The sequence below is a fragment of the Emys orbicularis genome, chromosome 3 (assembly GCF_028017835.1).
Source record: "Emys orbicularis isolate rEmyOrb1 chromosome 3, rEmyOrb1.hap1, whole genome shotgun sequence".
Classification (NCBI taxonomy): Eukaryota; Metazoa; Chordata; order Testudines; family Emydidae; genus Emys; species Emys orbicularis.
Window position 1 is genome coordinate 123,971,724 of NC_088685.1, and position 26,320 is coordinate 123,998,043.

General features: G+C 45.3%; 2 protein-coding genes across 2 annotated transcripts in view; one reads left to right on the top strand and one right to left on the bottom strand.

Annotated features, from left to right (window-relative positions):
• Positions 1–5,755, bottom strand: part of LOC135876251 (plasminogen-like) — a 59,229-nt gene extending 53,474 nt beyond the window's left edge. Inside the window, exons 1-3 of the mRNA XM_065401447.1 lie at positions 5,741–5,755; positions 4,215–4,400; positions 2,490–2,654 (exon numbers count right to left, since the gene is read on the bottom strand). Coding sequence (XP_065257519.1) covers positions 2,490–2,654; positions 4,215–4,400; positions 5,741–5,755 — 366 coding nt within the window. The remainder of the gene's footprint in view (positions 1–2,489; positions 2,655–4,214; positions 4,401–5,740) is intronic.
• Positions 5,756–5,995: 240 nt separating this feature from the next.
• Positions 5,996–26,320, top strand: part of MAP3K4 (mitogen-activated protein kinase kinase kinase 4) — a 207,067-nt gene continuing 186,742 nt past the window's right edge. Inside the window, exons 1-4 of the mRNA XM_065401448.1 lie at positions 5,996–6,041; positions 6,865–6,894; positions 8,242–8,298; positions 19,053–19,137. Of these exons, the coding sequence (XP_065257520.1) occupies positions 5,996–6,041; positions 6,865–6,894; positions 8,242–8,298; positions 19,053–19,137 (218 nt within the window). The remainder of the gene's footprint in view (positions 6,042–6,864; positions 6,895–8,241; positions 8,299–19,052; positions 19,138–26,320) is intronic.

Sequence of the window (26,320 nt, forward strand, 5' to 3'; positions counted from 1 at the left end):
TGGAATAAGCAATTTTGTGAATTAATGAACAGATCCCCACCAAGATGTAAACTACAATTTAATCCAGCAATGAACCTGGCAGGCAACAGGCCAATGACATTAGAGGAAGTGATGCTAGTGGTCAAATGGTCATTGTAGCAGGGTAGTCATCCTGCTCCTGCCCGGAGGGGTTGAAAGCAGCCCTGGGAGAGAGCTGGGACTGAAGGAAAAGGAAAGGCTGATTGGGGAAGCAGTCTCAGCTGGGGCCATGCCCCAATCAGGCCGCAGCTGGCCCTATAAAAGGGCTGCTAGCCAGAGCTCAGGAGTCTCTCTCTAGCTGTAGAGAGAGACAGGCCTGACTGCTTGGGAGCTGAACAGGGTACCTGAGTGGAGCAGGGCTGGGCAAAGGCTAGAGGAGCTGGGGAGCTCCAGCCTGGAAAACCCCCAGGCTGCGGGCCTTGCTAAAGGCCGGAAAAGGTACAGGGGTTGCAGAGGTGCAGCCCAAGAGTAGGCAGAGGCAGCAGGTCCAAACCCTCCTTGCTGATGAGTGGCAATTACACTGCAGTCCGCCCCAGTGAGCGGGGGCTAGATGGTGACTGGCAGTAGCCAAAGACTGAGGCGAGGTGGGGATAGGGGGTAGGGGGTAGGGGGTTCCCCAGGGAGGGGAGACCCTGAGAGACTGTGAGGTACTGCCGGGGGCAGAATCCCAAGGGAAGGGGCACCGGGGTCCAGGAGGGACATGGGGGCCAGCGGCAAGCAGGGCATCGGCCTGAAGAGGGCGCTCCGGAGGCTGGAAAAGCTAATTCCCTGAAAGACCAGCAGGAGGCGCTGCGCTGGTGAGTCGCCACACCGCTACAGTCATGAAATGATAAAGCATCTGGTTTTGACAATATTTCATTAGAACTGAAAACGAGGCCCAGATTTAGTTCATTGGCTTCAGAAAGTCGTCTTAAAAGTTTGAGAAACTGGTCATATTCCACAAGATTGGGAAAGAAGAGAGATCAGCTTGCTCAAATTATAGAAGGGCAATGCTGCTGTCAGTCCCAAGGAAGGTGTTGATGATCAGACTACTGCACCAGCTGAAATACTGTTTCAATCCAAAAATGAGAGACAACCAGTGTGGATTCCACACAGGTCGATCTACCGTCCATGTTATATAAGCTCTGTGGAACGCAATTGACAAATGACTCAAGTGACAAAAGGAAGTTAACATCATGTTTATAGACTTTGTAGCTTCTTTTGACTCAGGGCATTGACACTGTGGATGCTGCGGTGCCAATATGAAATGCTTGAGGACTTAGTGCACCAAGTGGAGGAACTGTACCTCAGTGCATTTATCTATGTGAGCGTCAACGGTTGTATTACAGCCTGGGTCTCAGGACTATGCCCGGTATGTGTTCTCTCACATACATTATTTAATGTTCTAATAAATTACCTGATGACAAAGCTGACTGGGGCCAAAGCATGAGGTGTGAAATTTAAAGATTCATCTTTACAGCATCTTGAGTATATGGCTGTATTGCCTTACTTAGAGAGACTACTGTCCAACTATGGCTAATGCTGAAAGAGCTGGAGAAAAACTCTCTCTGGAACTTAAGATCAATGGTGATCTAACCAAAGCTATGCTGTGATAGGGTGCATGAGCCCCACACTGGTGAACTACTGATTAAAGAACAGCTCTGGGTCTAAAAAGCCCCACCTAGCTACACCAGCTTGGCATGGTCACATTGGAGGCTAGGCTCAAAAGGGAGAAGCTCACCTCAAGCTTGGTGGACAAAGCAAAGCAGTTGTGTGCTGCAAGCTACTGCAGAGAAGCTGCTGGGGCTCCATGTGACCAAGGCCAGATTTCACTGCCAAGTGACCACAGTGTCATCACCCCACAGAAGTCATGAATGACAGGTCACAGCCGATAGAGGAAGACCCTCTGGAGCACAATCAGAGAGAACTCCAGGGGGAATCCAGAAACAAACCAGTGACACTGACGGAGGAATCAAAACTGGGATAGGAAATGGCCCAAGGAACAGCCGTAAGGGTGCCCACCCTTAGGCCACACATCTGAGTATTATTCACAGGTTCTACAGCAACTGACCATTGCCATTGGGAGATATGGCCACCAACACTCACCACTGGGTGGTGCTGCAAGGTTCGGACTTCAACCCCTCCAACACATGTTGAAGAATGCGGGTAATGGCCAAGTCCTGTTAAAGGGACAGGAGGTGTAATGATGACCGTGACCCAAAAGTGGTAATGGATACGGAAAATTTACTGAAATGGAAGGTGGAGAGCAAGCAACAGCAGGTGGCCCAGCAACAGCAAGGTCAACTAATACTACTACAAGTGGCCCAGAAGTAGCACCAGCTACTCCAGGAACTGATAACACAGCATCAGGTGCAACAGGAACACCTGATTCAGCAGATGGCATCACTCTTGCAGCCTGAAGGGGCATCTAACACTCAGAGACCTGGACCCTCAGGGGACATCCTCCCCACTGGGCTGCCCATCAGGCTTACAAAAATGGGACCATGAGATGACCCAGAAGCCTTCCTGATCACCTTCAAATGGGTGGCCACCACAGCCTGTTGGCCACAAGAACACTGGGCCACCATGATAGACCCATATTTGACAGGACCTGCAGAAGCCACCTGTTGGGGCTTGGACTCCATAGAAGCATTGGACTACAACAAGGTAAAGGCAGTTATTCTCAACTACCTGGACATCAACCCTGAGATGTTCCACCAGCAGTTCTGAAATGAGAGATACCAGTCAGAAGCCCAACCCAGGTGGTGGCCCAACACCTGAAGGAAAAGTGTTGCTTCTGGTTGAACCCCAAGAAGCAGACCAGAGTACAGGTGGCAGAGGCTATCCTGTTGCAGCAGTACAGGTTCTCCCAGCCAGCAGGAAGGAGTGAGTGAAACACCATTAACTGTCGATACTGGCAGAGGCTGTAAGCTTGATGGAGAACAATCTGGCAGCCAATAGTCCAGCCTCAATGACACTTAGGATGGGAGCCCCCAGAACCAGGACACTGACCCCTAATGAGGACCTTGCTAGAATGGGAGGCCAAGGGTAGCTGAACTGGCCACCTACCTTTGTGTCACCCCCACTTGGACAGCAGGACCCAGGCACTGAGGCGGAATGGTCACCACGGAGGGGGGTGTGCCCACCAGGAGGTCCCGTGGCCCCAGGAACAAGCCAGATGACTGTGACCCCGAAAGGGAGTTGCTTCAAGTGTGGACAGCAAGGGCATTTTAGGCGAGAGTGCCCCTTCATGGACTGCAGCTATGGACAGGCATGGATGGCAGACACCAGAGCTTGTAGGCGGGGCCTGGCCAAGGTGATGCTGCCAGTATGGGTCAACAGAGCTGAAGTGATCGGTCTGATAGACTCAGGGTGTAGCCAAACCATTGTATGGACAAGCTTAGTAGAGTCCCCTGATACATCAGATGCTCTGCCATACCTCCAGTCCTTTCACAGGGACATGAGTCCCTGCAACAAGAGTGAAGCTGACGGTAGGCAGTTACACTGGGACTTGCCAGGTCAGCCTAGCAGACACCCTGGCCTACCCAGTAACATTAGGGCGGGATTGGAAATGGTTTGAGGGACTCCTCAAGCAGTGAAGCAGGGACTGCCCCACCTCAGAAACCAACCCAGGCCTGAAAATGAGGGGGCTTATGGGCCAAGACACAATGGAAGACCCCTGGGAGTGCCCCGCCAGACAGCAGTGCCAACCCAGCAGCCCACTAGCTCTGGGACACCCAAGGAAATAAGCCACAATTGGCTACCAGAAGATGAGGATTTTGTGCAAGAACAATGGGAGGACCAGACTCTGAGCTGGGCATGGTAACAGATAGCTGTCTCCGATGGGGAGGTGGGCAAAACCAAGAAGTTCCACTGGAGGCTTCTACACCTAACCCACTCAGTGCCATATGCCAGGTACTTGGGGTGAAAAAAGACACTGGAGAGGGTGGCCCTTAGATTCTTCTGGCTGGGAATCTACAGAAACGGTGTTTGATTTTTGTCATGTGCCCTGAATGCCAGCTGGCAGGGCCCAAAGGGATGCCAAAGGCCCCTCTGATTCTGCTCCCAGTGGTGGGCATACCCTTGGAATGGGTAGGAAAAGATTTAGTGGGGCCCATTGAGAAGATCACATCTGGGTACTGGTATTTACTGGTGATAGTAGACTATGCCACACAGTACCCTGAAGCCATCCCACTACACACAACAAATATGCTCACCATAGTGAACGAACTCATGAAGGTCTTCACCAGGGTCAGAATACCAAGGAAATACTGATGGACCGAGGATCCAACTTCTTGACCAAACTGATGTAGGAATTGTGTAAACTGTGGAGGATCAGAGCCCTGAAGACTTCCATCTACCATCTGCAAACAGATGGGCTGGTGGAGCAGTTCAACAGGACCCTGTAGGCCATATTGAGGAAATTGGTCAACATGGACACTTGACACTGGGCCTGACTGCTACCATCATTGCTATTTGTCATATGGGAGGTCCTCCAAACCACCACAGGATTCTTGCCCTTCAAGCTTCTGTGTGTAGACAGCCCAGGGGGATTTTAAACCTCCTCCGGGAGGCCTGGAAAGAACAGGAGACTGGGGTGGTGGGCTCAGTGCCATATATGTTCCAATTTTCAAGAATAGCTGAAAATGCTAAGGGACTTTGCTAAGGAAAACCTCTTGAAGGTCTCTTGAAGGCCCAGGAACAGACCAACAACAAGGGGACACAGTTGCGAACATTCAAACCAGGTGACAGGGCTTGTTGTTACTCCCAATGCCCGAGTCAAAACTATTGGCCCTGTGGCAGGGGCCATTTGAAGTGGTAAGAAGAGTAGGGCCAGTTTATTATGAGATCCGTCAGCCTGGGAGATGGAAGGAGACTCAAATTTATCACATCAACCTACTGAAGGCCTGGAAGACTCAAGATGGCCTTCTGATAGCTCTTTATTCCCCAGAACCAGAACTGGAGCCTCAAGCCATGACATCCACAGACCCAACTGCTGTGCCAATGTGGCCGGAGCTCCATCAAAGGCAGCAAGACCAAACACTGCGACTGACTCAGGCCTTCCCCATAGTGTTCTCAGCCCTCCCAGGGAGGATGTAGCAAGTACAGGAGACTCATCGACCTCTGCCAAAGAAAAGGTGGGAGGTGGTCCGCGAAGAACTCCAGGCTATGCTGACACTGAGGATCATCAAGAAGTCCCACAGTGAGTGAAGAAGCCTTATTGTGCTGGTGCCAAAACCCAACAGCTCAATGAGATTCTGCATAGAATTTAGAAAGGTCAACACGATATTGCTATTTGATGCATATCCGATGCCCGGGTGGACGAGCTACTAGAGAGACTGGGGAGCGCCGAGTATATATCCACGCTAGATTTGACTATAGGATACTGGCAAATCCCTATGGCAAAGGTGTCCCAGGAGAAGGCAGCCTTTCCTACTCCCCTTAGCATCTATCAATTTGTGACTATGCCTTTTGGCCTACAGAGCATCTGCCACCTTTCAGTGACTGACAAATAAGGTGCTGCAGCCCCATGACCCCTGGACGCCTATATTGATGACATAGTCATCTATAGCTACAGTCAGGAAGACCTCTTACAACACATCATCATGGTTGTTCAAGCCCTTGGGAAGGTTTACTGCAAATCTGGCTAAATGCCACCTTGGGCAGAGAGAAGTGACATACTTCGGGTACCCGATAGGGTGGGGCCAGCGAAAACCCCAGTGGATAAGGTCCAGGCACTAACCGATGGTATGACCATGTCGACCAAGAAGCAGGTGCAACATTTCCTAGGCCAGGCTGGCTATTATAGGGGGTTTGTACCTGGCTTTGCCACAATAGTCGCACCCCCGCCTTACCGACCTAGTAAAAAGCACCCACCCCAGGAAGGTGCAATGAACAAAGGCATGTGACGGCCTTCAGAACTCTGAAGAACTGGCTAGCTCAGGGGCCAGTTCTCTTCCACCTCAATTTTTCAGAGCCTTTTATCCTTCAGACGGACATGTCAGAAGTAGGTCTTGCGACCATGTTGTCCCAAGAGGTAGGAGGTGAGAAACATTCAATATTGTATCAGAGTATGAAGCTATTCCTACAGGAGGAGATTGAAAAAGAGGCCCTGGCTGTGAAATGGACCATAAAGGACCTATACTATTATCTACTAGGGAACTCCTTCTTACTCTTCGCGGATCACGCCCCCCTCTACTTGCTAAATTCTATGAAGGACACCGATGACCGGGTTGAGATGGTACATCTCCTTGCAGCCTTATGTCTTCCAGATGCTCAACTGTCTGGGAAGGGCACATGGAAAATTGATTTTTTTTCTCGGGAGGGAGGAGGAGAGCAGGAGGAAGGCCCATTGCTTCAACTAAATCCATTTAAAAACACTCCTTTAGTTAAATCAGTGCAAGTTGTGTGTAAACAAGGCCTAAGCTAAGAAAAGACATATGACTGGGTGATACTTCCATGCATTCAAAGAAGCTTTAGAAATGAACCTGCGAAGGGACAGGATGCAGATGACCCCCAAGCTACTTAGGAGAGGACCATCCAAAAATACTGAATAGAACTGGAAACATACAATGGCTGTTGTATGAGAAACGAACATCCCAAGGAGAGGACACCTGTACAAATAGTAATTTCCCAAACAAGGGACTCTATGGGGAAAGTTAATGCAATCTAATACCTACTCACTTCAAAGGGACTAGAATATGAGTGTTGTACACAACAAGGTAAGCATCTTTTGACTCTGATAGGCTGGACCACAGCTTGTCTGTAAGAGCAGTGGTCACTTTGACAGATCACAAGATGCCACACGAGGCATTATGCTACACACGTGAATACCTTATTATCTGATTTCTCTTTCCTTACCTACAGGTCTGTATCTGTTTAAATTAGCTTTTACAGGTAATGCTAGGACTGCTTTGATACCATTTATATTATTTTATTATGATTTTTCTCTGTCTGATTCTAATGAACTTGGTTGCATTGAAGATCCCTGTGGTCTGAGACTGTTTGGGGGGAAATAGTGCAGTCCATCCCAAGAGAGGGAAAGTGATTGGCCTAGCGCAGTGAGCAGTCAATAGGGAAAGCCTAGTCATCACTGACACAAGCCAAGTTACAGGGGGCCTGAAGTAACAATAACCCATTCCAAAGCCAAAAAGGAATCTTCCCTTTTATAAATGGGATTTATTGTTTAATGGTGAGGGTAAACTTGACACAAATCTAATAGCGACTTGACTGACTACACCTCCTTGGTAAACACAGTTCAAGCAGAATAGTCACAGAGCCCTAATTCTGAAAAGAGACATTCCTGTGACCATAGTGGGCCTCTGCTGGCATTAGCCAGCACAACTTGAAAATGGAGTGATTTTGTTCATTCAAGTTCTACAATAATCACCCTGCAATACAACATTATTCTTAATCATCACTTAGCATCTACAGTATGCTAGATGCCTTTCAGACACATAAAATAGACAAAGAGGCAAATTCTTCTCTCAGTCCTATCAATATAAATCGAGACCCAACAGAAGTCATTAAAGTTGCTCTGGATTTACACTGGTGTTGCTGAAGGCAGATTTTGGCTTGTGGTCCCTGTCCCTAGGAGCATACAATCTAATGGTAGACATGATGCAAGTGATGGTTACGAACAAGAACAGGGAGGACAGACAGGACTAGGAAAACAGATAGGAGTTACAATAATAAGGTCACATAGTTACTTAGATGTACTACACACATCTTGCTGATTCCACTCTTTACTGTATTCCCAGACAAAAATGGCATTAAGAAGAAGTAAGATTGAGAGAATATATCAGTAATTTAGGGTAAAATATAGGGATGTTGTACTCATCTCAGATACATCCATTACTAATCCTGAAAATTCAGGATAAAGGTTAAACTTAAAGACGTTCGCACATGTTAAGGTATGAAAATATTCTGCTAGGGTATCCAAACAACCTTACCTCTGCCCCATAGCGACACCATGCAATAACCATATGGTTGTGGTTAAGGCATTCAGTGTTGATGGTCTAAAATTAGATTAAATTAATTTTTAAAGACATATGATTTTTTTTCTTTTCCTTTCCCTCATGGTGTCACTACAGAGAATACTACTATGAGAAAACAATGAAAATGTATGTGAATAATGTTGATGCTTTTATTCACCCAGCACTGAGTTGTGACATGTGCCTACTGCAGTTTTTTCTTAGTCTGTGGAATTCTCTAACATTAAAAAGATGTTACTTTCTTATTCAGAAAAGGGAACAAAGATTGACATTTACAGCAGTTTGAGAAAGGCCCATGAACAGATTGGTAAGGCAAATACTGAGTATGTTGCTTAAATACCTTGCCAACAGAGGACAAAATCCTATAAACCCCTAATCATATAAATAGTCCTCACTCAAATAATCCCTTTGATTTCAGTTGGGAGTATTCATGTCAGTAAGGACAACTCAGAAACTAGAATTTAAATTCACTTAGATATGCTTTAACACCAAATAATTACTATATTTTGTTATAGAAGGGCCCCTCTGTAATATTTCTAAATCCTAACTTCCATTAGCTAGAATCTATTCATACCTTTTACAAGTAACTATAACAGCTGTTTCTTTTATATCCCTCACTCCCACACAATCACACATACAACACATCCCTGTTTTCTTCTGTTATCTTTCCATATGATCTCTATCAAGCTAAAGTTGTTATATAATCATATGACATATTGCCTTGATTGTTAACCTTACTTTTAAAACTGCTATTGCAGCAGTTCATGTAGACATATACAATGTCTGCAGGAAGAAATGCCATCAGGTTTTGATATCTGAGTCAAGTTTCATTTGTACAGCACACAGAGTACTTATTCAAAATCTCCATAGCATTTGCTGATCTTCATAAAACAAATATGTATTTTAAAAGGCTTAACATATTGTCTAGCATTTTATAAATCCTTCAAAAGTTATCTTTTGAAGAACTAATCTTATGGAGTCTAGACTACTGAAGATTAAATTCCAATCTACTGAAATGCTTTATTGCCCCATACAAATCAGTAATAGGAAAGCCTCTTATAAGAAGCTGGCCACAGAAGAGACTAAAATCTCCGTGCTACAGGGGATGTTTTCTTTTGTTTCTGCTTTTTTAAAAAAAACTTTGGATTTAAAAACAAACAAAAAATAGCAATCTGTAATACTGCACTAAATAAATCAAAATCAGACAGCTTTGGGATATTTGATAGTAACTGATGTAATAAACAGACCTCGGGTCTGATCTAAAGCCCACATGGAGTCTTTCCATGGACTTAACACAGCTTTTATATTAGGCCTGTATTGGCCTAGTTTTCAAAGGTCCTGAGTACCTTCAGCTCCCATTGGCTTCCATGGGATTTGTGGGTGCTCATTACCTCTGAAAATCTGGCCACTGGTAAATCTGTTGTCATTTGTTCAACACAAAAACATTGAAGGATGGTTCATCATTTTTTCTGGGACTTTAGCAAAGAGCAGGATAAATATGTGAGATCTCTGCTACCACTGGGCCTATGTCCGAAGTTTCATGATTTACACCATTTAGTGCTGCCAAATCCTTTGTTTAACCGACCACTTGTTGAATGTGGTATGACAAAGCTGCAAACAACTCAATCTGAGTGTTGTTATTCGTTCTAAGGGCTGCATGGTACGACACAATCACAAAAATTAGCGAGTATCCTAGTGGTGCATTACATTGAATCAGAAGAACATATAAATCAGGAAATGAGACATATATACTATTATATACAAGGATATACAATATAGTGTATAATACATAACAATTATTTTAAGTATAGAGGGGACTAAACCAAAATTTAGATCAGGAGATTCTGGAGCTTTGAAGGAATTCAGAATCTGAACTAGGCTCTGGATAGAAATATTGTGGCTAGCACTTACTCTTTTAATGGGAAAGCCTAATCTCTGAACCCAAATACTCCTGGACATTTTCAGAGCTTAAAGGGGGGAGATCCCCCAGGGGTCGCAGATCTGGCAATAACAATAGTAATAATAATCAAGCAAGGTCACCGAAGGGTGCACTTTAAGCACTTTTTTAACAAAAATGCTGCTCCCAGATTATGATAGACTCCCTTCCCCGCTCCCTCCCACATACATTTTTTCAGGCCACTTTCAGCACTGCTTTAAGGCATCTGAAATCCAGGTAGAATTTGAATTTTTCAGTGTGAACCCCTCTCTAATACTAACAAATACTAGCAGCAGCAGGTAGTCAGGACTGCAGGGTCCCCTTTCTGTAGCTGCCATGCTTTGTCAGAGAGCCTTCATAAAGGAGCAACAAATATAGATTTGAGAGAAGATAAGTGACCCTGGGCTGTGTGGCTTTCACATAGACCTTTAAAGGCTAGGAACATTACTAATTTGCGCTTTTAAATATATAGGTCAATGTTTGCTGACTTGGGTGCCTAAAGTTTGGCAAGTAAATAAAAGTGGCCTGATTTGCAGAGTTGCTGCACAACCACAGCTCCCATTTTCCTCTCTAGGAGCAGTGGTTGCTCAGCATCTCTGCAAATCAGGCCCTTTGAATTAGGTGCCTAAATATGGATTTAGGTACCCAATTTCAAGCACCAAATTTGGAAAGTTTGGCCAGAATCTCACTGATTAAAATGCAATATAAAGAAACCTTACCTGTGTATAGAAATAAAAGTAACAGAAAGACGGCTTTGCTAATCCCCATTTTGGGACAGGCTGGCTCTGTGCTGAAAGCTGTGTTAATGCTGTGTCAGTTTTATTGACTCACAGTCGACTTAGACAGCATCAAACAAACAAGATAGTCAAATTAAGTTAATCATTCTCCGTGTTCTGTGACCCACTCTGCCACGATCTAAATGTTCAAACATTACCTTGAATTCAGGATCTTACAAAATAATGTTTAAATGTTTGTATTAGATGCTGGGAAAAGATGAAAGCACTCTCCTCTCATACAGGGCATGCTTTAGCTCTGAAATTGTTAGGCCTCGTTTTGCTAACCTAAAGGCAGGGAGAGCATTACTGAAAAAATACAAAAAACAACGAGGAGTCCTTGTGGCACCTAGAGACTAACACATTTATTTGGGCATAAGCTTTTGTGGGCTAAAACCCACTTCATCAGATGCATGGCGTGAAAAATACAGAAAGCAGTATAAATATTACAGCACATGAAAAGATGGTAGTTGCCTTATCAAGTTGTGGTGTTTAGATGCTGCATGTGATTATTAGAACTGGGAGCACTGGCTGTTGGGAGTCTGAAAGGACAGGAAACAGGAAGGAGGGGGGAGGAGTTGAGGAGGCTGAGTGAGAGTTACAGAGTGTGCAGCTACCGCTTGGTAAAGAGATTTCCACTGTAAATAAAGTTCTGTTGAAGTTTGTTAATACCTTGTCTGGTGGATACAACACAAGTGGGGGTCAGTGCTAAGGAGCCTAATTCAATTAAGGTGGAAGTGTCCTAGTATCGGCAGTTGACAAGAAGGGGTGAATATCAAAGGAGGAAGTTACTTTTGTAGTGCTAACGAGGCCAATGCAATCAAAGTGGACATTGTCCATTTCCAACAGCTGACAAGAAGGCATGAGTCTCAGCAGAGGGGAAAATTACTTTTTGCCACTGAGCAGAATGCAAATAACTGCTATTCTGTGTCTTCAATGCCAAGGCCCTGATGCTAATCTCAGTTACAATGTTGTATTGGCATAAATGCAGCTATGCCTAATTTATACCAGTGTAAGCGAGAAGAAAATCAGGCGCAAATAATGTTAACTGGGTTATATTGTCATTCTACAGTTTCATCAAAGAAATCCCTCTCTCATTGTTTTTGCATTTTAGACACACTTTAGGATTGGGTTTTGTTGTTGATGTTTACTTACGGAGAAGGGTTTGTGGATTTTTGTTTTATTTTAATTCCTAACAATGTCTAACATGCCAGTAACCACTATTGACCTTAGGTCTATGAGATCTATGTGGCTACAGTTGGGCTCCTCCTTTCCACAGACATAGCCAGACCCACACAAAATCTTCTAGCCAGCCCGCCACACCCCTATGGTCACCCATGTTCCAGACTGATTTCAACACAAGCAGAGATTCCCTAAATGTCCTAAATGCCCTCTCTCTTGGAAAAATTGCACTTCAGCATTGGTTCGTAGCCTTCCAGACTACGTTGGGTTGGTGGGGGAGCCTCCCCTCAAGCTGTGGAGTCAAATATGCAAGTAACTCAGGAGAGCCTGAGGGGGAGGGAGCTCCAAACTGTCTAAGGATGGGAGAGGGTGTAAATAAATTAAGGAAGGGGGAGCTGGATGGGACTCCACATGAGTTACTCTGCATAGAGTCCTATAAAACCTAGAGCTGTTCCTATCTGTAGCTCTGTGAAGCACTCATTTTCTCAACAGGCTCCTTTAATACCCTGCTATCGAACTTCCTGCTGCAGTGGAAATTATTCTGCTAGGCCCTTTGTGAAGCACTGCAGAGAGCAGGATCCCATAAGATGCTCCAGAGAACCCTGGTAGCAGACTAGAGAAACGTGATTTTCATTAACAGCAGGGATTAGTCCTATTGGAAGAGAAGAGGAGTTGTGCATGAGGTGGAAATCAGTTCAGGGAGGTAGCTGATAATTGAAGGAGGGAAGGATTTACTGTTCTTACAGACTGGGAAAAAACAGCTGGGTCAAAGAAGAGAGAGGGATAAGTAAAGGGCCGGCTGTTCTTCAGTTGACAGTGTGTGATGGTTTTAGGACCAGGCTTGAGGCAGTATTATTTCCAGGAAAAAAAGCAGAAAGCAAAGAACAGAAAATACCATAAACTTCAATAGCAGACAAACTTCTGGGAGCTACTCAGACCTTTTGACTTAGTCCCGAACTCCAGGGACCTCCCTGCCACCTCCTAAAATATCTGTCATTTCCTCCCACCCACATGGCTACCTTTAAACCTGCACAAGGCCCAGCATGTCTATTAGTCTGTCCTTTCAAAGTTCCTAGCACTCTGGAGGTTAATCCTTAGTTGAGCCTCAGCTAGTTCAGGAGGTTGTGTGTCTAGTGGCTAGGACGCTCCTGGGCTCTATTGCTAGCTCTGCCACTGTGATTTTGGGCAAGTTACTTTAACCTCTCTGTACCTCAATTTCCCTATCTGGTATAGAAGTTACCTCAGAGGGTACTGAAAGGCCCAATTTACTTAGCATTTAAAGCTCTTTGATTCAAAAATAAACCCTGACTTTAGGGATTCATTTTAGTATTTTCAAAGATGCAGGCCCTTTTGTGAGTTCTGAAAACTGTATTGGACAATTTTTAAACAAATTAACTCAAATGCTACTGAAATTAAAGTATCCCTGGCACTGATGGATGCCAGCCAGGATCAACAGGCGTCTCATGTTAATAATGTGGGAAACAGGGTGAGCTCACTCAAGTACTGGGGACAGATTAACTTTAAAAAGGTGGACAACAAAAATGAGATTTTTGACCATATCATGACATTCAGACTGTAAAGCAATAAATCATTGGAATACCACAGGGGAGAATGCTGGAAAATCAAGAGCCTGCTGCTTGTCTGTGGGTTGTAGAATTTCCAGATGGAATGGAATGCAGAGATCTTGTCGGCTTTTTAAGTGTGTGGATGGATAACTGAAGTTGTGGGTGCTGAAAACTGAAGAACAGGTTTAAATTGAAAGAGTCTGCAGATTCCCTATCAAAAGAATAGAACATAATTCCGCTAATAATAGAAATTCAAGAATTGTAATGGTCTCTCTGGACTGAGAGATCAGGACAGAATCCTAACTGCAGCCAGGAACAAGCAGATCTTCTATACTGTACTTCCAAAGTGAAATATGTTAAACTGAATTAAGGCCACTTTAATTCTGAATGAGCACGTTCACACAGGGGTTTAATGCAGTTTAACTAATTCACTTATCATTCGGATTAATTTTCCTGAGTGTCCCCATATAGACAAGACAGACATATTGGGGGAAAAAACACATTACATGGCAAACAGTGTCTGCAAGGTAACTTGTAAACAAGATCAAAATGACTTCTAGCTTTGGCAGCAATGAATTGGACTGAAGTTCTCAAGTAACTGTTAAATTTGTTTAGTTTTCTATAAACCATTTGAGTGTATCGAATATAAGGGTTTGTAGAAACTTTTTACTAGAGCCGGGTGAAATTATTCAGCCAAAACTTTTTTTCTGGCAAAAAATGCAAATTTGGTGAAACTGAAGTGTGATGTAAATTCATCACTTTTGCCAAATTGTTCATGTCAGAAAAAAAAAACCTAAAAAAAGTGAAACATCTAGAATTTTTTATTGACAATATTGTCCTTACATTTTATTTTTTTAAAAATTAAAGAATTAAAAAATCCAAACAAAATATTTTGGGTTTTGTCAAATAAAACATTTCACTCAACATGAAATGAAATTTTTTGACTTTTCAATTCCCAATAAATTTCAAATAAAAATTGTTTTGGGGATGACCCAAAACAATTGTTTTCAGTTTTTTGGAATTGCAGTGAATCAAAAATCAGTTATTCCCACAGCTGTTTTTTACATCTGTGTTCAAACTGTTCTGCTGTAATTTCTCACTATCTTCAGCTTGTTTTAGGAAAAAACTAAAGACTTCTTCAACCCTTCTTGTGTAATGAGCAACTCATCAACTATGTCCTTTGGGGGGGGAAGGCTGGTATAAGGAGCACTTGGACACTAAGCGTTCATCTACACTGCAGTTAGACACCTGCGGCTAGCCCATGCCAGCTGAGTTGAGCTAAGGGGCTGGGCTAAGGGGCTGTTTAATTGTGGTATAGATGTTCAGGCTCGGGCTGCACCCCAAGCTTTGGGACCCTCCCACCTCGCAAGGTCCTAGAGCCCAAACGTCTACACTGCAATAAACAGCCCCTTAGCCTGAGCTCCACAAGTCTGAGTCAGCTGGTGTGGGTCCACCATGGGTTTTGAACTGCAGTGTAGACATACCCTGAATTACTCCTTTCCCCAAGCTAAAGACCCTAGTGTACTCCCTCCAGTGTGTGATTTTTTCTTAAGCTAGCCTCAGACCTGGTTCTACCACACTTACACTGGTATAATTCTCTGTCCATTTCTGATCTGGTAGTGTTTGCTCTTCTTTGTTTGATATCCTCAGAGGCCTGCCTGAGGGCAGGTGTTTATCAGAGTTTAAATCAGAGTTGGGGGACTTCAGTTAGCACAGTGGTTAAAATATAATCAGTTGTAGATCGCTTTTTAAATAAAAGTTGACCCTTGAAATTCAGTTTACTGTAAAATGAAAAAAAGAGTGACCACGGAGTCAACATATGCCATTTGTGCTAGTGTATACATTTATTTTCCTTTAGTTTCCTTAATCTTTAGCACCACAACATGTTAGAGAAAGCCACAAACATGTCAATTATAACCTAAAGGGAAAAAAAGGGGAAGGTGCTTGAGGACAAGATTCAATTGCGCTGAGGTAGCCACTCCAAATTTAAGAGAATTAAAGGAAGAAGACAGAGGTCAGGACTAGATGAGGAGAGTGAGTGGGGGTAGAGTATGTTGGTGTTAAATCTATGTGGTAGGATGGCACAGGTCCATGGGTAATATTGGAAACAAAGAAGACAAGCCAGCGTAAATGATGAAATTGAAAATGACATAGTACTACTTCATAGAGTGAAAGAGTAGTCTGGCCATAGAATTCAGGATCACCTAAAGTTGAGAGAAGAAGGAGTTGCTGTAGTTGAGGTGGGAAGTAATTAAGGCATGAATAAAGGTTATAACTTGCAGCCCAGGCTAGGGTCAGGGACAGGACAAATTCTGGCATTGTTCCAGAAGTGGTGATACTCAGATTTAAAGGGGGAAGTGAGAGGAGAAAATAATTTGGGGGTTAGGATGTCTCCAAGATTTCTGACCTTGGAAACAAAAATATCTGAATGAAGGAAATTGATAGTAATCAGAGAGATGGGACAAACAGGACACTTTTCCAGTAGAAAGACTTCAGTATTGAAACATTTACTGGAACAATCTATTGCTAATTATACTCAGGAACAGATAGAGTCAAGACAGGTAGATATATGTCCCTCACAAAGTGAGCTTGATGGAGATCTGTAGGGAAAAGATAACCAGAGCAGAGCTAGCCATGAGATATCCATGGAACAGAAGGGCAAGTTGGCGGGGGAGAGAGAAAAATCTCCCATTGACTTCACTGGAGCAGGATCAAGCCCTAGAAGAGTGTGAATCCCAAAGAGAGTCTGGCAGCAGTCTTCAGTGGAAAAAATAAAGAGAAAATATAAAGCCCCCACTAAGACTGAAAACTAAGTAGTTGGAGAGGTAATATGTCAGTAATAAGATCTAATTCAGCAGCAGTTTGCATTCTGAATTCAGTGTACTAAACTTTATAGGTAGTGGAGAGTCATCAATCAAATATGGCCTTGCTTGTTAAGGGAGATTATGAGACAATAATACTTCTGATTTCCTATACTGAATAATATAGAGAAATTATGGCAATACCACAGGCCTGAATTAGGGAATAGTGCATAGCACAACTGCCCTATAGGGATCTTGGAGAGGGATTGTACTTCAGAGAAGCACAATCCCTCCCCATGTGGCTCAGCATACACAAGGGGACCACATGGACTGTATTATCTGTTAGGATGATGAAGCCTGTTCTTCCACCTGATGCATTCTGATTCCTCTGTGGGCTGGCCTGGAGAGCGCAGGACTGTGACCCCACCTCCTTCCCTCTCCTCCCCACCCCTTTGGGCACACCAGGCAAGTAGTCCCACCCCATCCCCTAGTGCAGGGACTCAGTTGTGACAGACTCTCGTGCAAGCTGCATAAGGAAGGGGGAGGGTCTTTGTGTGCTTCTCATCCCTCCCTGCCCCCCCCCCATCCAGCCAGACCCATTTTATTGAAAAATCTGAACTCACCAAAGGGACGTTCTTGGACAAGGACAGGATGTGCTGTGGCGTGCGTTCTACAGTATATACAAGAAATAGCCTTTGCATTCTAGCCCCTGGAAATTTTCCAACTGCCCCAATTGCAATCTCTTGCAAACAATTAGTTTAGATAAAACTCTGAGGGGCAATTCTGATATTTTTATGAAACTGAAAGCACAATGCATAATCATTTCTGCAGCATTTCACTGCAGAGTGTCATTCGGTGGTGGTTCCAGCATCTGAGGAATACTGAAATTCAAATCCTCAGCCTACAAAGTATAAATGAAATTGCATGCATCTTTGTAATTCCCCATTCTTGTAGTCTCCAATACAAGGACAAAAGATCACAATTTGTCACGTGACCTATATATTGAAATAGCACAATGTCAGTTTGACCTTTGCAGGTTCTAAATTCGATCGCTGACCATTTCATCCTTCTTCCTATTGTCTGGCTCATTAACTTGTGCAAAGTGGAAGGAAATGCTAACCAATCAAAAGAAAAGATGTTAAAAGGCAAAAAGCAAATGACGCTACTATATTTCACTGAATGGCTGTGTTAAACAGGGTGAAATCCTGGGCCCATTGAAGTCAATGGGAGTTTTGCCATTGACTTCAAGGGGCCAGAATTTCACCCTCACCATTTTGATACCTCAGCCATAACATTAAAAAAATCTATTTAAGTAATATATACATATATCAAAAAGAGTAAATGATTCCTAATGTGACACTGACAGGCCAGCTCAAATCAAAGCCATTGGCCAATTCACTTGTGTGTGAATATCAAAGAAATGGCAAGTATACTAATTCACTCGAGTGTTAATTCAAAGGAAATGTGAATGATATTGTCTTCACTTATCTGTAAATGGTTGATTGCTATCACATTACATTATGTATACCTGGTTATTAGATAACCCTAGATTAAAGTGTGTGTTAGTGCTAAAATGAGAAGATGTTTGATATGTCAACTGCATGAAAACTAATAAAATGTTATTTGTATTGTTTCACTTATCTAGCCCTGTTTTAATGTAATGACAGGCAATTGCATTATGTATATCATTGTAACTAAATTACTTGTGAATGTAAGGAAGTAGATTGCTAACTTCAAAGCATGGGTGATTGTGTTTGACAATAGAAATTCACAAGCTCAATTTGCATTTAGTCAACTAAGGGCTTGGCTACATTTGCAAGTTAGAGCGCATTAAAGCAGCCCCGGGCACCCTAACTCCTGAGATGTCCACACTGGCAAGGCACTTAGAGCGCCTAGACTCTACAGCTGGAGCACTTCTGGTAATCCACCTCCACGAGAAGCATAAAGCTTGCTGCGCCCCGGCTGAAACGCCCGGGTGTCAGTGTGGATGAGGTGTTGCATTACTGTGCTGTGATTGGCCTCTGGAAATGTCCCATACTCTCCTGAAGTCAAGTGGCCACTCTTCTCATTGTTTTGAACTCAGCTGCAGGCATGCGGATATCCCCTTTCAAAGCTCCGTTTCTGACAGCCGGCATGCTTATCTGCTCCGGGACAAAGCAAACCATTACTGTGGAATGCTGTGTGTGAGAGAGAGAGGCAGGGGGTAGGGGAGTCTGCTGCTATCTGAACTTACAAGACAGCAGGCTGACACACACTCTGCCCCCCCAAAACACACTCTCTCTCTCCCCCCACATACACACAACACATTCCCTGTCACACTCCACCCCCCACCCATTTGAAAAGCACTTTGCAGCCACTTGCACACTGGGATAGTTACCACAATGCACTGCTCTTTATGGCATTGCAAGAGCTGCTAATGTGGCCACGTCAGTGCGCTTGAAGCTAACAGTGTAAGCACACAGCAGCATTTTCCCTGCTGCGGTCTCTGAAGGCTGGTTTAACTCCCAGCGCTCTATAACTGCAAGTGTAGCCAAACCCAAAGGAAGAGCCCATGCCATGATGAAAACACTTGCCAGATTGCTTTATAAGAATGGATATGGGGTCGATCCAGTATCGCTGAACTGGTTTGGATTGTGACAGGGTGGAATACTGAACAAGTGGACAGAGATCCCCAGAATTACCCTTTTTGAAATCTAGCAGATTACTACAACTCTGTTAACATTTTGGATTTACAAACTTTGACTTATCTGTTAGTGTATTTTACCTGCTTTAGCCTCTCAATAACTCTCATTTCCTTTTCTTAGCTAATACATCTTTAGTTAGTGTACTAGAGAAATTGACTGCCAGCATTGTCTTTGGTGTGAGGTCGAGAGTATCCATTGACCAGAGGTAACTGACCGACCCTTTGGAGTTGGGAGTAATCTAATGTAATGTGATATTTGGTATAAGGGACCATTATAACAAAGTCCAGTTTGTCTGGGTGGCAAGGCAGGCTGGAGAGCCTAGGGGGACTGTTTGTGACTCCATGGTAAGACTAACAGTGATCCAGGAGTGTATATATGTTACTGGCTTGGTGAAATCTAATTATAGACTATACCATCAGTTTGGAGTGTCTGCCCTGTTTTTTGACAGTCTGACCTGAGGCTGGCACGCACAGTTGTAAGCCACTTCAGACAGCATAAACAACGAGGAGCCCTTGTGGCACCTTAGAGACTAACAAATTTATTTGGGCATAAGCTTTCGTGGGCTATAACCCACTTCATCAGATGCATGGAGTGGAAAATACAGTAGGCAGGTATAAATACACAGCACATAAAAAGATGGGAGTTGCCTTACCAAGTGGGGGGTCAGTGCTAACGAGCCAATTCAATTAAGGTGGAAGTGGCCTTGGCTCGTTAGCAATTCTTGTGAAAGACACTGCGTAAGTATAAGGTATTATATTAATACCCTACCCCTATAGAATTTGCCCCTGTTTAAAGCACTGCTACAGGGGACTGGAAAGATTGAGGAATTGGTAATGGGACACACAGCTTTTCATATGTAGGGCAGAAGTTTAAATAGAGTCCAGATCAATAGTCTTTACCATCTGATGGATTTTTATTGTCTTGTGTGATCATAAAATGGGTTGTTGGTCTCAGTCCAGCTCCTAGCAGATCTGCATCCACATCACAATTGGCAACCTCATGAGTGAGAACAAAGATAAAAAGAGGTTGGAGAGCGAACTGCTCTCTGCCCGCTTGAGGCTAGCGCACATTGGCTGAGCCATTGGGCACTGCTATTTCCCATGCTGTACCTCTTCAGCATCTAAGGATGTCAAGCCAGGACTTTTCAGATACCACGAACTCATCGTAAAAACTACAGTGATTCTATTGCAATGTGTGCTCCTGCCTTTACTGACACTTGGCTTCTTGAGCAAGCCGGAGGATGGGGCTGTTGCTGGCTTCTGCGGTGCAGGGCTGGCTCCAGGCACCAGCAAACCAAGCACGTGCTTGGGGCGGCACATATTCAGGGGCGGCATTCCAGCCACCCTTTTTTTTTTTTTTGCGCTTGGGGCAGCAAAAGCCTGGAGCCGGCCCTGGCAGCAGCAGCACATCCTGCATGGGGGGTGCCCTGGGGCCGCTGCAGTTGGCGTCGGGGAGCAGCGCCCGCGCCTTATGGCCGGGTGGGCTCCGAGTGCGGGACACTCGGGCTGGGGGCCGCCCCGCAGAGCGCACGGAACCGCCTGCAGTTGCCGCAGGGCGTCCACCCCCCAGCGCTGCAGCCGGGACTGGGCGAAGCGGCACGAGCCACCCAGAGACTGCGACAGGGCGGCCAGGAGCAGCAGCAGCGGAGCAATAGTAGGGACCGGTGCCCGGGGCGCTGCCGTGTGGGGCCCGCGTCCCACTCTCCGGGGCTCCGCTCCCTCTGGGGCTGCCCTGCCCCGGCTCCTCTGACGGGTGGTCCCGCGGCTCTGCCCTCCCGGGTCCCGGCCAGTCCTGGAGGCGGGAGCCCCGGCTGGAGGGACCCTGGGCTGAGGCGCGGCCCGGGAGCCCCGCTGCTTACCCTGACCCTGCCAGTGCCAGACCGGCTGGAGGCGAGGGGGGAGCAGGCGGAGTCAGCACTGGTAGGGGGAAGCCCAGCGCTGGAGCAGCAGGGAGTGAGGGTGGGGTGGGGGGAGAGCCCAGGGTTGGGGCGGCAGGGGGTGCGGGTGGGGGGGGAGAGCCCAGCTCTGCGGCGGCAGGAGGGTGCAGGGGGAGCCCAGGGCTGGGGTGGAGGCCAGCCAAAAAATTTTTTGCTTGGGGCGGCAAAAAACCTAGAGCCGGCCCTGCTGTGGTGGTAGTAGTAAAACAAATCACTAATCCACTCCCTCCCTACCTGCTCCTCCTTTGCCCTTTTCTAACTTGATTCACCTTCATATTCTAACCGTCTCTCAAAAACAAAAGATAGAAGAAGAAAACAATGAAAGAAAAGAAAGACAACTTTTGAATTTCATCCATTTTTCCCTCACTATTTATTTTGTGTATCACACACTTGCAGTCAGAATAATCTTTAGAGAACAACGAAAGCAAGAAGGAAGAATAGTATGTTTTCTGTCAGCAGGAAGACATGCACTGTATGTCTCTCTTCTGTGGTAGGCTGCATCAGAACACTACAAGGGTTTTCCCTCATTAGCAAGAAGGAGGACTTCTCCCCATTTAAAGAATGCAGTGCAAAAACTAAATCATAATAGATTGGATAACATACATCGCAATGCCTTTCAATTCAACACTTAGGCCCCTTCTTATCCAAGCTTTTTCTGACATCATCCTGAATGCACATGCTGCTGGTCACTTAAATACAGATCAGCACAAGAACATGGGCAGCAAGCAAACTTGTCTTCTTCCCTTTCACCTTGTCTTTCCTACAAATTGCTTTTCATTTCTGGGTTTTTTAAAAGTGAAACTGCATAAGGGGAGTAAAGTGAATTTTTGCAAAGCAAGCAAAATGCCTTCTCCATTTAAGTATCAGTTTACGTGCAATTAAAAATATATGTATGCAGTGGTTCCAGTTGACTCAATATTGTGTCATACTTGTGTGAGTCACTTTTCTGCCCTCAGGCAGGGAGGAGGCATAGTTTGTAGATGAGGACATGCTATCTAAATCCACAGTTTGAATTTGCCTGGATATAGTATGGATAAAGCTTCTGTTTCTGAATCCCACTTGAGCTTCAGACCAATCAAAACAAGGGAAGATCATTCAGAAGAAGCCATGGAAACTGAATTTTCACGGATCAGATTCATACTTCAATCTTTTGTATGAAGTAATTCTCTGAAAAATACGCTATACTATTAGTGTCCAGGAGGGTGCAGCATATGATGTACTTTTTTTTGGACAAAGGAGCAACAGCATAACATCTGTCACAAAACAACATATTAATAACCACTCTGAGGCACATATTTGGCAGATATTTGCCTATGAGCCTAATTAATGCACCAGTACTTTGCTATCTCCTGGCCTATCATACAGCATTAACTTATACTGAACCTCGACTTCAATGACCGGGCTCTTTTCCATTTCCCAGCCCCCTGCCAAACAACAACAAAGTAATTTTGAGAGGGACCTACAAGGAAAAGGGGATGATTCAAGATTGAAATTTCAGTTGCTGATGAAGAGAGATGAGGGGAGTGCTTGGGAAGATTAAATAACGCAGCCCAGAGAGAGAGATTCAGATGCAGCTGCTTTCATTCCTGTCAAATCACAGAAACTCTGTTAGGAACTGAATCTATTTCATACCATTTTCAGAGCTGGACCACTCCAGTAAGACCAAGGGTCTAAAGCTGGCATATTTCCCCCCCCCCCAGTATCTCAACCAACCTTCCGTGTGAGTGTGAGACTGGATGATGAGGACAAGAAAGGTATAGATCAGTGGTAAGAAAATCAGTGGATTTGTTTTATCTTGCCGTCTAGGAGTTGCTGTAACCAATTCATTAACTCCACCCACTTTCTAGAATAGGTATTGATTATTGAAATTAAAGATGCTCAAAGCTGTTTTGTCCTTAACCAACTTGAATCTAATGGGTTCAAAAGTTTGACTAGAGCTTAATTGTTGGGTTAATGTTCTGCTTAGGGGAGACACTGAAAAAAAGGAGCAGAGATGAAGTAAAGAGGGAACTGTCCAGTAAATAAATAGGGTGAAAATACAGCAGAAACAAGTTTAGTTCAGCATAGATGCAGAAAACGGAAGAAAGAAGCAGAGGAGGAGAGCGAGTGCCTCTAATGGAAAGATAACAGTATACACATGGTCAATCCGGCTTTTGGGGAGGTTCATCTCTCCTCCATACATAACCAGGGGTGCTGGAACAATTTTTATAGTGGGGGTGCTGAGAGCCATTGAACCAAATTGTAAACCCTGTACATAATGGAAACCACTTCAAGCCAGGGGGTGCTGCGGCACCCCCTACACCACTACTTCCACCACCTATGTACATAACACAAGTTTCCCTATAATTAAAAACATGGCGGTTTTAAATGTTTAAACTCCTTTTAGAGGAAAAAATTAAGGAGCAAATGATTTGTGAATTCAAACTGATTTTGTGAATCTAAAAACTAGCTTGGAAAATCCTGACCTCTATAACGCTCTCATAATTAAAGCTGTAAGAAAGTTGTGATTTTTTTAGGTTCAAAAGTTGTGGCCATAGTTTGTTGTAGTTTTGGTGTGGGGCCAAATTTGAGTGAGTGGCACTGCGACCTGGCTCACGAGGTTGAAAAGCCACTCAGATTTATCCCAACTGTCCCTATGTCATATTGGTCACGTGCAGATGTGTGTAGAAGTGCCCCCAAGGCAGAGGTGTGGTAGGGTTGCAGGGTAGGGGGCCAGAGGTGTGGGAGGTGCAGGTGTACATGGGCGCTCTTGTTTTGTAACTGACTAGATGTTGAGTTGGCAGCAGGGTCCTTTACCCTCCAATGGGGGCTGGAAACCTCCCTCCGATTCCTCCAATCCCCAGGGAAGGATGCAGGGTCCTGAGCCCTTGTGCACTGGAGCTGGCTCCAGCTCAGCGACCCCCTAAAGGCCCTGTTGGATCTGACACCACCGGGGGTCCTGTGTCTTGTCACTGTGTCCTGCTGGAGGCACAAGCTCCTGCCTCCCCGAGTCCCATTCACAGGGCTGTTCCTGAGCCTGTCCTCCAGTGTGACCAGGCAGCTGTGGAAGGTGAAGTCCTCAAGGTCATACAGGAGCCGCTGCTGCTCGGCAGGCCCAGCCTGCACCACCTAGCGGAGGCAGAACTGCACATGGGCAAAGTACAAGGCCAGTGCCCTCAGAACTGAGTGCAGGCAGCAGCACTCAGTGTAGAGCCAGGGCAGCAAACAGGGCAAGCCCGTTGAAGAGCCTGGACCAAGCCCACATAGGTCCCCATCCTTTTCCTAGTCTCCCTCTGCCACCAGCCTGACCCAGTAATGACGCCGGGGTAGCCAGGCCTAATTTGTGTGAGCAGCATTGCAACCTGGTGGGCAAGTCACAGCACCACTAAAATTTGCAGCAATATTGCAATGTGTGCTGAAAGTTGTGGTGAGTGCTGAAAGTTGACTTTTCAGGAACAAAATCGCAGCCCACAATTTCCTTACAGACTTAACTATATGAAATATTTAAAAAAACGGAATGCTGAAGGCCAGATTAGAAAATGTTTTGGATCAGGCACATGAGTGGGAGAGACAGATGCTTGTTTGTTCTCAGAGCTTCACCAGGAAACATCATACAGCTTTGGTGCATCAGTTTGGAACACGTGTGCTTTTAAGTGATGCTCAGAAAAGTAGAGAATTAGTCAAGGAAGCTAGAACTTAGACTAGTTCTACCACTGACTTTATAGGCCTGATCCAAAGCCCGTTGAAATCAATGGAAAGACTTCCATTGACTTCAGTGATCTTTGGATCAGGCCCTATATTATTTGGTGTGTATATCTTAGAATCAAGTTATGGCATCTTGAAGGAAAATGAGTGCAGGGAATAGGAAAGGAAAGGGACACATTTTCAGGCAGGTGAATGGAAGATCAGGTGTGTAGTTTCCATTATCAAGAATGGTTCTTTGGGGGCAGGGGGTGAGGGGGAATAATAGTAAAATTCATTCTGATACTGAACATTTTACACGTCATACATTCTTGCATTGACTCTTTGTATGTAATCAGCAGTGAGTCAGGTTACCCATGATATAGAAATAATTTGCCATCATGCTTGTATCAGATATCAATAAGTTCTGAGGTAAACTATTCCATATAATACTCCATGTTTTTCCCCCCCTCACACCTGATCTTTCACTATTCACTATTGGCAGAAGCATATCACTGATGTGGAAAAGGGCAGGGGAGCAATTTAAGGGAATAATGTGGCGGGCGGTGGCATAGCATTTATGATGGTTTTAGTCATCCTTACTATTTTCTAATTTCACAGTTAGCATTTTCAGTGTTTGTTCACAGAATTTTCAACCTTTAGCTAGCTTCCAGAATGAACAGTCTGGGTGTCCTTTAACTGTTTCACTGCTGGTCCTCTGCAAGACTGCAGGTGCCATCCAGTGCCATTCCACTGAAACCAATGGAATATTAGGATCCAGTCGATACATTCGGCACAGCACGGTACATAGAAATATCAAGTACATTCAGGAGCAAAGTAGTGAAGCCTTGTCCCTAACTTTCAGTGTTTCATTGTTCTTTGGTGGATTTTGGTTCTGCTAGTTTGTTTTTTACTTTGGAACATGGGCAGCGGGTGAAGGTTCCCCATGGGGAGGCTCGCCCCCTGCCCCACCTCTTCTGGCTGAGGCCACGTCCCCGCTAACTGCTCTCAGCTCCACACACCCCCATGGCCCTGGCCAGGGCAAGGCTGAGAGCTTGGCCCCTCCCCCCCCCATGGCCCCAGCTGGGGTGGGGGTGGGGTGGGCCTTAGAGCTCAGTTGGGGCTACAGGGAGGGGACTGAGAGCTTGGCCCTGGACGGGGTCGAGCTCTCAGCCTCGGCTGGGACCACGGCAGAGCTCTCTGCCCTGGCTGGAGCTCTGAGCCTGGAGCACCTCCCACGTTCCGCCCCTTCCACCAGTGGCCTTGCCCATGGCCCCACCCTATTCTGCCTCTTCCCCCTGTGGCCCCACCCCCATTCCGCCCACGGCCCTGCCCCATTTCACCCCCATTCTGCCCCTTTCCCCATGGCGCCGCCACCCCCATTCCACCCACAGCCCCAGCCCTGTTCCGCCCCCACTCCACCTCTTCCCCCCCAAGGCTCCACCCCCCACTCACTCTTCCTCCCCGCCCTCACCCGCTGCAAACCCAAGACCAAAAAAGCTCGGTGCCACTGCAAGCTCCTCCAGCCGTGGGGCCTTGGCTGGGGGAGATTTTTTCAGGGGGCCCCAAATCCATCACTGCCCTCCCCACCCCCCCAGTGGCACAAGGTTTGGGGAGGCTTAGCCTCCCCGTGCTTCCATTACACGCTGCCTATGCTTTGGAAGTTATTTATATGTTTGATACCAGGTAAAGGGGTGCCACATTTTAACAGTTTGTCCAGGAGGCCAAGTACACACATCACGATTATTATTAATTTTATTAGAATTCCCAGTTGTGATCAGAGCCTCATTGT